Source organism: Vipera ursinii, assembly GCF_947247035.1.
Source record: "Vipera ursinii genome assembly, chromosome: 3".
In the NCBI taxonomy this organism is placed as follows: domain Eukaryota; kingdom Metazoa; phylum Chordata; class Lepidosauria; order Squamata; family Viperidae; genus Vipera; species Vipera ursinii.
In genome coordinates this window covers 180,806,543-180,819,554 of record NC_139516.1, presented here as the reverse complement: position 1 = coordinate 180,819,554, position 13,012 = coordinate 180,806,543, and the positions used below count along the sequence as shown (strand labels likewise).

At 35.2% G+C, this 13,012-nt stretch overlaps 1 protein-coding gene across 1 annotated transcript in view; it reads right to left on the bottom strand.

The window, feature by feature from the left end:
• The window catches only part of HNF4G (hepatocyte nuclear factor 4 gamma), a gene marked incomplete at both ends in the record, with an annotated part of 29,553 nt that extends 17,646 nt beyond the window's left edge, over window positions 1–11,907 (bottom strand). The window contains 2 exons of the mRNA XM_083360720.1: window positions 3,378–3,549; window positions 11,793–11,907. Coding sequence (XP_083216846.1) covers window positions 3,378–3,549; window positions 11,793–11,907 — 287 coding nt within the window. The remainder of the gene's footprint in view (window positions 1–3,377; window positions 3,550–11,792) is intronic.
• Between the last annotated feature and the right edge of the window lie 1,105 nt (window positions 11,908–13,012).

Sequence of the window (13,012 nt, the reverse complement as noted above, 5' to 3'; positions counted from 1 at the left end):
TTAATGGGCACTGTCAAAACAATGTCTGACTCTCAACCTTCACCAGTATTTTTTTCTTTAATCAGACTTGAAACATTTCTCTTTGCTATTCTTCTAACAAGAATAATTCCTTTTGATGGGCAAGTAAAATCCCATTAGGTTATTCATCATCTACTGAAAGCAAGGCATATAATTTCTGCCCTCGGTTTCAGAATGCTTAGGATAACTCTTTTGGTCTCCCTTTGATCTGTTCCTGTTGTTGAATATGATCAGGAGCAAAAAAACAAAAGAAATGAGTCCTGTTAGATCAGAATAAAGGTTTACCAACTTTAGCAGTCAGTTTCAAAGTGGTCAAAATGATGCTTCTATAAAATAGTCACTCAAAAGATTAAAGCATCATCTCTCCATATTATGTGTACCATGATCTGGATCTAAGAGATACAGCCTTTGCTCAGAAAAGATCTATTTATTAATAGCAATTGATAAATATATCTTTTAAGCAAATTAATGAATTAATCTGTCAGTGAGACTCTTTCATCAAAATGAAGAAATATTTCCAGCCTGAAACACACTGAGGCTGCCTGTCCCTACGTAATTATTTCATCCCAGGACTTTGTTATAAAACTCATGTAAAAACAATGGAGAAAAGCAATGCAGTTTCTTTAAATAATAAAAGAGACAGGAAGATATCCTGATTACAGAGAGAGTGAGATGGGACTTGCCTACTGAACAGCATTAGCACATCATTTGAGCAAGGAGTGGTACTGTATAAAGAGATGAGCTACTGTGTTTTAAGAAAATAGCCACATAATTCTTGATTCACCATAAATGAAATCCAAAAACATGTTTGCAAATGACTCACCATTTTCCACAGTACCACGTACAAGTTGTGATTACTTGAGCCAGAATCTCAAGATAACAAAACATGTTGAAAAGAAGACCTGAATCTACAATAGTAATAGTGTGGGGAGGGGGGGAGTACTGTTTAACCTCGGGAGCAATCCTAGTCAACTTTCTGAAAAAAGGAGAAAAAGATAAAACAAAATGCCAGGGGGGACTTGTAGTACAAATCTAGTCGTACTTGAGGAAAAATGAAAATAACAGGGACTCACAGTAAGGCAACAGGAAGTAGTGAAAGCTGTTAGGCGAGTAATTACTGGAGATCAAAATCTACATTTGATGTTACTTGGGAATGAACAGAATAGGGTTTAACACTGTAAAGTTCTGTTAGACAAGGTAATTCAAATTTCCTCTGCTAATCTATAAACTTCTCTTGCATTAAAAAAAATAGAATGCAGCAAAGATTGAAAGCCAGAAATTAATGCTACTTCACTGTATCAGTGTCTTTTTCAACACTAACTAGATAGTATGTGCTCTAACTAAGAAGCAGGCAGGACAGCAGGCTAACAGAACCAACTTTATTCCGGAACCAGGCAAGGAACAAGTAAACAGAGCTTCTATTTATACTACAGCTGTCTGACCATTAACCAATTGGGGCTGTGCCGGTTTCCCGCTCGTTTAGTTAGAGCCAATCGGTGTCTTGCCGGTTTGACAGCTTGGAGCTGTCAAACTGGTTGCGCTTGCACGGTAGATGGCAGACTTTGAAAGCCGAGAGCTGTCAGCTGACTCGCGCTTGCGTAGTTGTTCTCCGGCAGCTTTTGACAGCTGTCAAAAGCTGCCGCGGCTTTTACCTCAGCCCCGTTGAACTTGTATATCCATAACTTGTGTGTATAACAATTGACGTGTGAATACACAACATTGTATATCCATAACTTGTGTGTATAACAATTGACGTGTGAATACACAACAGTATGTAGTGTTTAAAAAAGCTTTCTCCACTCCACTCCCGTCTTCTGGATTTCATTTGTCAGAATTCACTAGCACAGAATAGCTATTGTTGAGAACTGAAAATTACATATCTCAATGCTCCTAAATTGGGTAAAGCTAATTTAAGGCATATATCTTATTGGAATCAAGGATCTTTGTCTCCTATTCTCCTGATCTTGAATTTTGGGTACCCTGTAGCCACAAAAGTTCACAGAACATATATCTAATTCAGAAAAGGGGAAAACTAGCATTTGCTAAACATATTAATGCTAACCTGGCAGCCTTTCCCAATCTGTTTTTGCCCAAATGTGCCAGCATTACAATTCTCACAATTTCCAGCTATTGTGGGTCTCAGTATATCTATCTATGTGTCAAATTAAAGACATAAATTCTATGTATCATCTATGGTACACATCCATGAAGATTTTTGCTAATCTTTTTTTCCAGTTTAATCACATTTTAAATCCTTCAGTAAGCACCAAACACAATCCATACAATGTATCTTGGACAATGTTATGATTTGCTAAATGAACTTTAAAGTGATCTTCAGGTCAATACTTCTTTTGGATGTGCACTTATTAGCAATGCCTTTTACCAGTTTTGACTACTTTTTCACTTGTGGCTTTTCTGTAAAAACTGGACTTTGACATTTATGACTTGGTTACTGCAATGTGCTTTATGTGGGGTGTCCTTGAGCCATTCTCTGCAATGGAAAAGGAGGAAATGTATTTAATAAATTAACATTTATTACACCAATAGTCAAAACCTGTTTAACAACCAGCATATTTTGAGGCTTAGTTCAAAGTGCTAGTTTGTCCTTTAAAGATTGAACACTTCAGACCATAGGATTACCTGATTTATCTTTGCATGTTCTATGCAACACTATCCATTCATTCTCTGTTGGGAACCCGCCAGCTAGGCTTGAAAGAAGGGTCAAGCAAGGACCTAATTTGGAAACATTGTGCAGCTGCAAGTGGCAAAAGCTTGACCTCATCCAAGATCTAGGAAGCCTTACCTTCTCATCCCACAGGAAGGCAAGAAATCTAAGGAGATTCTTGTAACATAGGGAGAAGTCAATAAAATTGTTTACTTCAGCTATTTACGAGTGGCTCTGGTTCCTTGTGTGTAGCATGCTCCAAATACTGTCATCAGATATGTCATGGCATAGAATATCTAGCTATGTGATTGTTTTTGTACCCACTTTCTAGAATTACTTCAAGATATTCTGATGAAAGCCAGAACAGGTCTAGAAATCTTTCCCAAAAGGCTCCAAAGGACTTCTCTTGGCTTTACAATTTTTAGTGACAAATTTAGTGACAAATTTAATTTCAGGCTTTAAATAAGAATTTATGTTATTTTTGTAGGAGCTCCCAACTCAGATGTTTTTAATTATAGATGTCAGGGGCTGAGGTTGGCACCTTTTATGCACAACTGTGTATTGTGCCCTAACTTCAAATATTGCTTTTGTCTTCACCATATGCTCAATTCTGGATTTGGAGGAAAGGTCGAATAGAAATATGTCAATATAACACAAAGAAATAAGAAGTCCTAAACAGTTATATTGCTCCTACCTGCAGCTGTAAACATGGCTCTTTCGTATGCTGCGTCGGAAGAAACCTTTGCATCCATCACAACTAGAGGCACCATAATGCTTGCCAGTTGCTCGGTCCCCACATATTGCACAAATACCACCAATCACATTGTCAGTACTGTTCATGTTGAAAGGTTCTGCTGAACAACTGTCTGGGGATGGGGAGGAACAAAGGGAGGAATAATTAGAAGTTGAGCACTGACTAGGGAAGTAACAGAAATGTTAAATGTTACCAACCTGAAGATTTTACAGATCATCTTTTTAATTAGCTCTTGGCATTTATTTTATTTATTGAATTTCTATCTCACCCATCTCAACTTAGTAGTTAAGCAGTTTACAACTGCATAATAAAACTATATAAATAATGAATAAAATATTAGCTTAAAAATAGAGTTAAAACAAGTCAAAATCTACAAGTGAAGATAAATCAGATTAAAAAGACTAGGAGGTTAATAGGCAGTGAGAGTGTACTCAGGGCACCAGCCATCACCAGGACATTATACTTTTAGACCTTCATGCTAATTGGCAAAGCCAGGTATTAATACCCTTCTGTTAAAAATGGAAAGAAGAGTGGGGGTTCGCTTCACCTTTGGAAGTAACATGCTCCATGTTACTTCCACTGAGAGAGCAGCTGAGAGAGCCTTCTCCTAGATCCCGCCAGTTGAAACTACTTGACTGATGGGATATGCAGCATGCCCTGCTTGTTTGTCTTGGTGGGACAGGGTAAATGTAATTGAGTCAAGCTGGTTTCTCAAGTATACTGGCCCCTTGCCCTCAGAGGGCTTTAAAGGTGATAACCAACACCTTGAATTGGACCTGGAAACAAACTGGCACCCATTGCAACTTGTAAAGCAGAGGTGTTAAATGTGCCATCCTAGAGACACTCCAAATGTTTTCAGTGTTGCATTCTGCACCAGTGGCAGCTTCCAGATATCTTCAAGAGTAGCCCCATGTAAAGTGCATTGCAGTAATCCATATGGGAGATTACCAGGGCATGAGAGATTGAAAGTTTCTCAATCCAGGAAAGGACATAAGTGGCACACAACCTGAAATTAAGCAAAGGCTCTCCTGGCCACAGGTGCCCCTTGCTCCTTGAGCATGAAGTCAGTTCAGGAGGACCCAAAGATTACACACTGGGTTTGTCTAAGAAAGTGCTGCAGATGTTTTTGGATTGCACCCAAGACACCTATTACTGTTGGTACTAATTTTGCTTTCTTTTGCCACAGGCATTCTACTTCTATTTTCAGGTCTTTGTATTTTGTATTTTCTCCAGTTGCTTATTTTTTATTCTGTTGTCTCCAAGTATTGCTAAGCACTTTTAATTTGTGCTTAGATTGTAAGCCGCCCTGAGTCTTCGGAGAAGGGCGGGTTATAAATGAGATTAAAATAAAATAAATAAATTACAATGTCCATTTTCCAAACTTTTGTTGTCTTTTTCCATTGTAAGTATTAATACTTACATTGGCATTATGTTGAACTTATACTAAATTTAGTTTATAATAATTTATAAATAATCAAACTCTGTTAATATAAATGGAAAGTAAATTGCTTGGGTTACATTTCTCCAAATCTGCCCACAATTTTTTTCACTTTTCCAACCTCTTGTTTTAAATTTCTCTCAGTTGGTTAATTAGCAGGTCAAATATACATGAAATACCCATCAAAATAATCACAACAAATTTTCTCTGTTACTATTGACTATGATAATGAAAGGTCAACTCTCTGTTTTCATTTTGTTACTTAATTTTGAAACACAGAATTATCCTTTAAAAAAGTGCAATAATACTATTTAAGTTTCAACTAATCTGGTATGAAAAAATAAACATTGCTGAATAAAAAAATAATGCAGCCAAACATTTGTTCTTTCTTCTGTCTCCTCTTGCAGCCGTATATTATTATTATTATTATTATTATTATTATTATTATTATTATTATTATTATTATTATTATTATTATTATTATTAATAATAATAATAATAATAATAATAATAATAATAATAATAATAATAATAATAATAATAATAATAATAATAATTTAATTTCTATACCGCCCTTCTCCCGAAGGACTCAGAGCGGTGTACAAGGCAATAAAAATACAATATACAAAAGTTAAAAATAAGATTAAATAAAACTAGCCCATTACAATAAATAATTAAAAATTACTAATTAAAATACCCCAAACCCATTAGACCAGGCCAGCTTGTTCAAATAGGTATGTTTTCAGATCACGGCGGATCCCTAATCTCCTTTATATCTGACTCAGTCATGATTGCATTGGAAACAAAAAATAAATCTAGGCATTGACAGTTCAAGTCCAACTAAAGTTAAAAGTTACCCTAATCCAATAGCAAGAAATTATCTCAACTAATTACCAAGATTTATCATGATTAATGACTTGTTTGCAGACTGGCAGTCTAGAGGTATGACTGTACAGTGTGTTAAATATATCCATTCTAAACAGACATAAGAATATTTTTTCAGATTAGCCACTAATTCCACCACCCAAGTCCTGCTGCGCTACCTCATCATAGTAGGGTGTGTGTGTGTGCTTATGTGAGGAATGCAAGAAGAATATTGGGTGTGTATGCCAAGAATATATATTCCCAGAAGGGTCACCCAAGGTGTAACGATCATTCAAGCTGCCCAGAAAGTGTGCAGGGACCTACCCTGGGCAACACCAACAAAGAAAGATGCTGGAGGCAGATGATCACTTTAGCAACAATGGCAAAAGCATTAACTTATACTGCATGGGAGAAGGCAATGGTAACCCATTCTTATATTTTACCATATGAACGAAAAAAAACATATGAATGGAAAATATAAAATGACTGATGATATAGTACCAGATGATGGGTCTCTCAGTTGAATGGCACTTGACATGCTACTGAGGAAGAAACAAGGATCCATCAGGGTACTAATGGTGTTTATGATGTATCTAGATTAAAGCATCAGTATGTCTAGTTGCTGATGGTGGCATGTGGAGAAAGAAACGCTGAAACTGCATAGATAGAATTACAAGTAGGATCATGGAACATAAGAAGCATGAATGCTCAACACAGTGAAAGATGAAATGAAACAACTACAAATTGATATCTTAGGCATCAGTGAATTGAGACAGACTGAGATCAGACATTTTCAGTCAGAAAATCACACTCTATTACTCAAGATGTGAAAAACAAATAAGAAACAGAGTTGCTTTTATATTTAGAAAGGGTATGGCAAGAACACTACTTGTCTATCAATGGCCAAATAATATTGAATAGACTTCTGGACAACCCTTTAATATGACAATCATTCAAATTTAAGCTCCAAATGCTCCAACCACCAATGCAGAAAAAGAGGAAGTTAATGATCAATGTTAAATTGACCAAACATACAACCAAGATGTGCTGCTTGTGATTGGAGACTAGAATACCAAAGTTTGAAAATGAAAGTGGAAAATGTAGTTGGACTGCATAGCTTAGGAAACCAAAATGAGGCAGGAGAGTGACTTCTCAATTTCTGCCACTCCAATAATTTCTACATAGCCAACAACCAAACAACATAAATATGCCTTTATACATGGATATCACCAGATGTAAAACATGGAAATCAAATTGACTGTATTGTTGCTAAAAGGAGGGGCAGGAATCAATTATAGCATCAAAGATATGGTCAGGTAATGGAACAGATCATGAACTGCTCATATGTAAGTTCCAAGTTAAGCTCAAGAAGAAAGCCAGTCAATTTCCACAATATGATCTTGAATGTATACTTACCATTTTTTAAAGAGAACATCAGGAATTGTTCTGAAATCTTGAACTTCATTAATAAAGAACCACAGAAGTTATGGATTTAACTTTAAAAAGTTATTAACAGACTACGTAAAGCATAAAAAGTCATTAAGAGACTTTAAAAAGACATAAGAGATTGCCATAAATGAAGAAAGAAAAGAAAGCAAATTGAATATTAAACTGCCAAGAAGGGAAGCCAAAGCCAAGAAAGAAATCAAAACCTCAAAAAAGGAACTTAATAGTTTCAAAGAGCTCTTAGAAAAAAAATAAGAAGCTGTGGAGCGTACTCAGAAAAATGACAATTCCAGTATATCTCATTATCTTGATAGGAAACTTACATACAGGTCAGGAAGCCACATTTTGGACAGAACATAGTGAAACAGATTTGCTCAGGTTGCCAAAGGAGTGTGACAAGAGCTGCATATTCTCCCTTCAGTTGTTCAAATTACATGGTGAACATATACTGAAGGAAGCTGAATTGGAAGATGAGCATGATTTTAATACTGGAAAAAGAAACATCAATAACCTGCACTATGCTGATGACACTACCTCGCTAGGTAAAAATTCTGCAAATTCTGCTAATAAAAGTTAAGGAGCAAGTGAAAAATGGGACTAAAATTAAACAAGAAGATCAAGCTAATGGCAAAAGGTAGAACAACAAGCCTTAGAATTAACAATGAAGATATCAAAGTGGGGGATACCTTCTACTTTTTAAAATCAACTATCAGAAACAAGCAACCAAGAAATCAGCCATAAATTAGCACTTGGCAGAGCAGTCATAAAGGTCTTGGAAAAGATTGTCAAAAGCGGGGGTAGCAAGGGCATATATGGTATATAAAAATAAGGGGAAAAGACAACAACGGGAAAGATTAGAAGAGGAATATAAGAGCTTAGAAGTTACACTCCAACAAGATCCACAAAAAGAGAATATCAAGCAATCTATGGATCTGATTAAACACAAACTTAACATTCTAGACAAAGAGAAATTAGCACAACAATTGAGAAATACGAAACAAAATTTTTTTGAAAATGCAAATAAACCGGGCCGGTGGCTCGCATACAAATTGGGAAAACAAAAGGGGAAAAACTGGATTCACGAACTACGAGATGAGGAAGGGAGAATATTCCACCAGGAGGAAAAAAAAAAATTATAGCCCAGGAATTTTATGAAAGTTTATACAAAGAAGATAGTCAGGCAAGTGTGGAGAAAATGGAGGAATATTTTCAAAGAGCCAAACTACCTAAGGTCACAGAAGATACCAGAAATATGTTAAACGAGGAAATTCGACTATCTGAGGTGATAAAAGCTATTAATGCACAAAAGAATAATAAAGCATCGGGACCCGACGGTCTTCCATCAGAAATTTATAAAGAATTACAAAATATCCTAGCTCAACCCCTAGTGGAGGTATTTAACGCAGTATTAGAAGGCGCAAGGACGCCTAAATCTTGGCTAGAGGCAAACATAACCCTTATTCCGAAAGATAACACAGACCATACATTAATCCAAAATTACAGACCCATATCACTTCTTAACTCGGACTACAAGATATTTACATCAATTATAGCGGAACGATTGAAACGATTTCTGAATGATTTCATACACGCAGATCAAAATGGTTTTCTCGCTAAGAGACACACTAAGCACAACATTAGAATAATATTAGATACATTGGAGTACTATGAATTACATAGCGAACAACAGATGGCATTACTTTTCTTAGACGCCCAAAAGGCATTTGACAATGTTAAATGGTCTTTTTTGTGCCAACAGCTTAGCTTTATGAATATGGGAGAAAAATTTATAAATATAATTAGGGCAATTTATGACAATCAGGAAGCAAAAATAATTATTAATGGGGAAGCATCTAGCAAGTTTCAAATTCAAAAGGGAACACGGCAAGGCTGCCCCTTATCACCGTTGCTGTTTATATTGACTCTTGAAGTATTAACGAGAACTATAAGAAACGACCCAAAGATAAAAGGATTAACCATTAAAAAGGAAACCTTTAAATTGCAAGCTTTCGCGGACGATCTGGTTTTTATTATGGAGGATCCATGTCAGACGGGACCAAAGCTATTGGAAGAATTATCTAAATATGGTGAGGTTGCCGGACTGCGAATAAATAGAAATAAGACCAAGATGATTGTTAAAAATATGACCAATAAACAAAAAGGTAATCTGGCCGAAATCACGGATATAGAAATAGTCAAGAAAATAAAATATCTAGGGATTAACATTACGGCTAGATGCACTTCACTCAAAAAGGATAATTATGATAATGTAGTGAACCAAATAAAAGGTGATCTGGAAAGATGGGGAAACCTAAAACTCTCATTATTGGGAAGAATCGCTGTCATTAAGATGAATATTCTGCCTAAAATCCTGTTTCTGTTTCAGAATATCCCAATTCAACTCGACTCTAAATTTTTTCGAAATTTGGATAAATTATCACTAAATTTTATTTGGCAGGGGAAAAAACCAAGAATTAAATTGAAATATTTACAAGACACGAAGGAAAATGGGGGTTTTGGATTGCCAGACTGGGAATTATATTACCACGCCGCGGCCCTGAGCTGGATTAGAGAATGGGTAATCTTGAGAAATAGAAGACTATTAACTTTAGAGGGTCACGATTTGCAATATGGCTGGCATGCTTTCCTATGGACGGAGAAACAAGGTCTTTTCTCGCATTTTCAAAGACACCGGATCAGGCAAGCGTTACTTAATACTTGGAAAAAAATTAGATCTCACAATTACACCAAAATACCGGTCTGGCTATCCACCCTTGAAGCGATAGTTTACCCAAATCTGTTTGATTTGGGTAACATAATCTCATACAAGGATATTCTGAATGAGGAGGGGGAATTGAAACTTAGGAATGAACTAGAATTACAAGGTATAAAACTCGATTGGTGGGCCTATTTACAAATCCAATCGAGATTTAGGAAGGATAAAAATGAATGGGGGATATATACCTCTGAAACAGCATTGGACAAAATATTATTGGGACCGGACTCTAAACAAATAAGGAATTTTTATAAATTACTTTTGGGATATAAGCTGTTTGAAGAGCAAGTGAAAGACCCCATGTTGACCTGGGCTAACAATTTAGGACATAACATCGACCTAGATACTTGGCAAACAATTTGGGATAGGAATAAAAGGATAACACTGGCCTCATCGTATAAAGAAAATTTATTTAAAATGTTTTACCGATGGCATCTTCCCCCAGCCCGCTTAGCAAAAATGTACACAACAGCATCTCCCAAATGTTGGAAGTGTTCTGAAGAGATAGGCACATACTTCCACACGTGGTGGTCTTGCAGTAAAACACAAAAATTTTGGAGAATGATTTGGATTTGGCTGAAAGAAATATTGAAACAAGATCTGGAGTTTAGTCCAGAACTTTTCTTGTTGGGAATCACGAAAGGGAAATATCCTAAAGATGTGCTATACTTAACGATCCATATTATCACAGCAGCTAGAATATCATTTGCGCAAAAATGGAAAAAGAATGAGATCCCAGGACAAAAAGAGGTTATTAGGAAAATTTGGGATTGCGTTGAAATGGACAAATTAACTTTGGAATTAAAGAATAAAGATCAATCAGACTATTATAGAATTTGGAACAAATTGTATCTTTGGATGGATAAAAAGAAAGGTCTCTATTAGGTTTTACAGACTAGCTCACTGTTTTAAATATTGTGGTATTTCACCGATTTGTAATCTAAGTGTATTTAAGTGTATTTTTGATGTACATATATACATGTATATATATATATTTAAACATTGTAGACAAAAAGGTTTGTCAGCTCGCTGGTACTGTGTCCAATGTTTTTAAATAATAAATTTAATAAAAATAAAAAAATAAAAAGAAAAGATTGTCAAAAGCTGTGATCAGAATCGTGCAAGCTGTGGTATTCTCTGTGACATTCTATCGAAGCAAAATTGGGCTTTGAAGAAAGAAGATAGGAAGAGTATTGACATATTTTAATTCTAGGTTGGAGAAGACACTTGAGAATATTGTGGATAGCATTAAATCACTTCAAAGTTCTCATTCAAGGCGAAAATGTCTAGGCTCAAATTACCGTACTTTGAACACTTATGCAAAGACCTAAATCTTCAGTAAAAAGTCTCTAATGTTAAGAAAGAATTGTCTCCATCCATGAGATAGATGTCTTATACTGGTAGGGTTTTTGGGTGCCTATAATAAGTAAATTTATCCCATTATTTCAATAAATTATTTTTACTATATGTCTGCTTTCTTATTTCCTAGAAGGTTCGTTATACATTAATACCTACATAGCTCTCCTATTCATCTAATATAATTCACAAAATTTAAGCTGAAGTATAAAAGTCTTATTAATTATATAAATAGGATTAATTCACCAAATTAAAGGTTTATTGATAGGTTATATCCTACAAACCTTTCAACAACCAAAGTTGTATTATTTTGTTAGCAAGCATTTACTCATGAAAAAAAAATCTAAATAAAAAAGATTTTGACAAAAAATACTTTTTTAAAAACCTTCACCTGAATTATGAAAAGTAAAACATTTGGCTGATCCAATCTCCTTTACTTCCTTACCCATTCATAAATACAATAATTCAAACTCACCATTGCCATTGTACAACACCTGTATGGTTTCAAACTCTAAATTAGCATAACTTGGATCTAAGCCTTCAGAGTAATTTGCCATATCCATGTTCAGAATTGGTACTGAGATTCTCATTACTGTACATGAATCTGAAAATGGTCTGTTTCTCCAGTACAGAAAATGCAATCAACACTTGTTTTCCCTTGGCCTCAGTGACTAATAATCAAAATATTAACTGTCATTGCATAATATAGCACAATGGGTGGAGTTATGATACTAATTCAGCATGTCTTATTCTACTTCTAGCTTTCCCTTTTATTATACACCTCTACCCACATAAGGCTGTGTTTATCATAGAGTTTGTAAGACGCCAAAACATGGAAAATCATGGGAATAAGCCTTTGATCAGTCCTATGATCAAAGAATTTTTGATATGTAGTAGCAGCTTCACAATACAACTACAGGAAAGGTGAATGGTTTAAATATATGGGTCCTACTTGCATGGAGATGTATTGTATATGCTTCTATTCCCATGGTTACTCTATGTTTTACCTAGAAGAGAAAGGAAAGAAGTGTGAGATCTTTTCCTCTCAAAAGGAAAATTAATTTGCTCAAGCAAACTTAGGATAAAAAGGATCTTTTAACATTTTCTTTAAAAAGTAGTGGGTATGCTTGTTTTAGTGCGTCCATTCTACAAATATGCAGTTACATTATGCATCAAAAACTAGAGCCTGAAATCAGAATTCCAGTTTCATGTTCTGTGAGAATTTATCAACAGATTAGAACACCCAGAAAAGAGTAAAGCAATTCATTACTTGGCAAAGTACTTTCTGTAGAATACAGTCACTTCAAAGAGCTGTAAAACTGATTTGGTGCATCTCATTAATAGTTAACATGGTATTTTGAACCTTGTTCAAAGGGAAAAAGAGTCCCAGATATCTGGAGTTGTTAATCAAACACATATTAACTATCCAGTGAGCATAGAAATATTATTCAATCTTTCATTTGTCCATTTATTTCATCAAATGTAATATTGAGTGAGCTACTTATTAAATAAGAGTATTGGAATCATCCTAATCTAAAAGCTTGATTATGGACAAAAATTCCTGCCCAATTTTGAACTGGAATGATTCTGGTCTGAACTAACAAACTCATTACCATCTTGCTCTACACAGGAAAGGCAGACAGGATGCTTCTTAGCATACTCCTTAGCTAAATAATGCTAGCATAATCCTTAGCT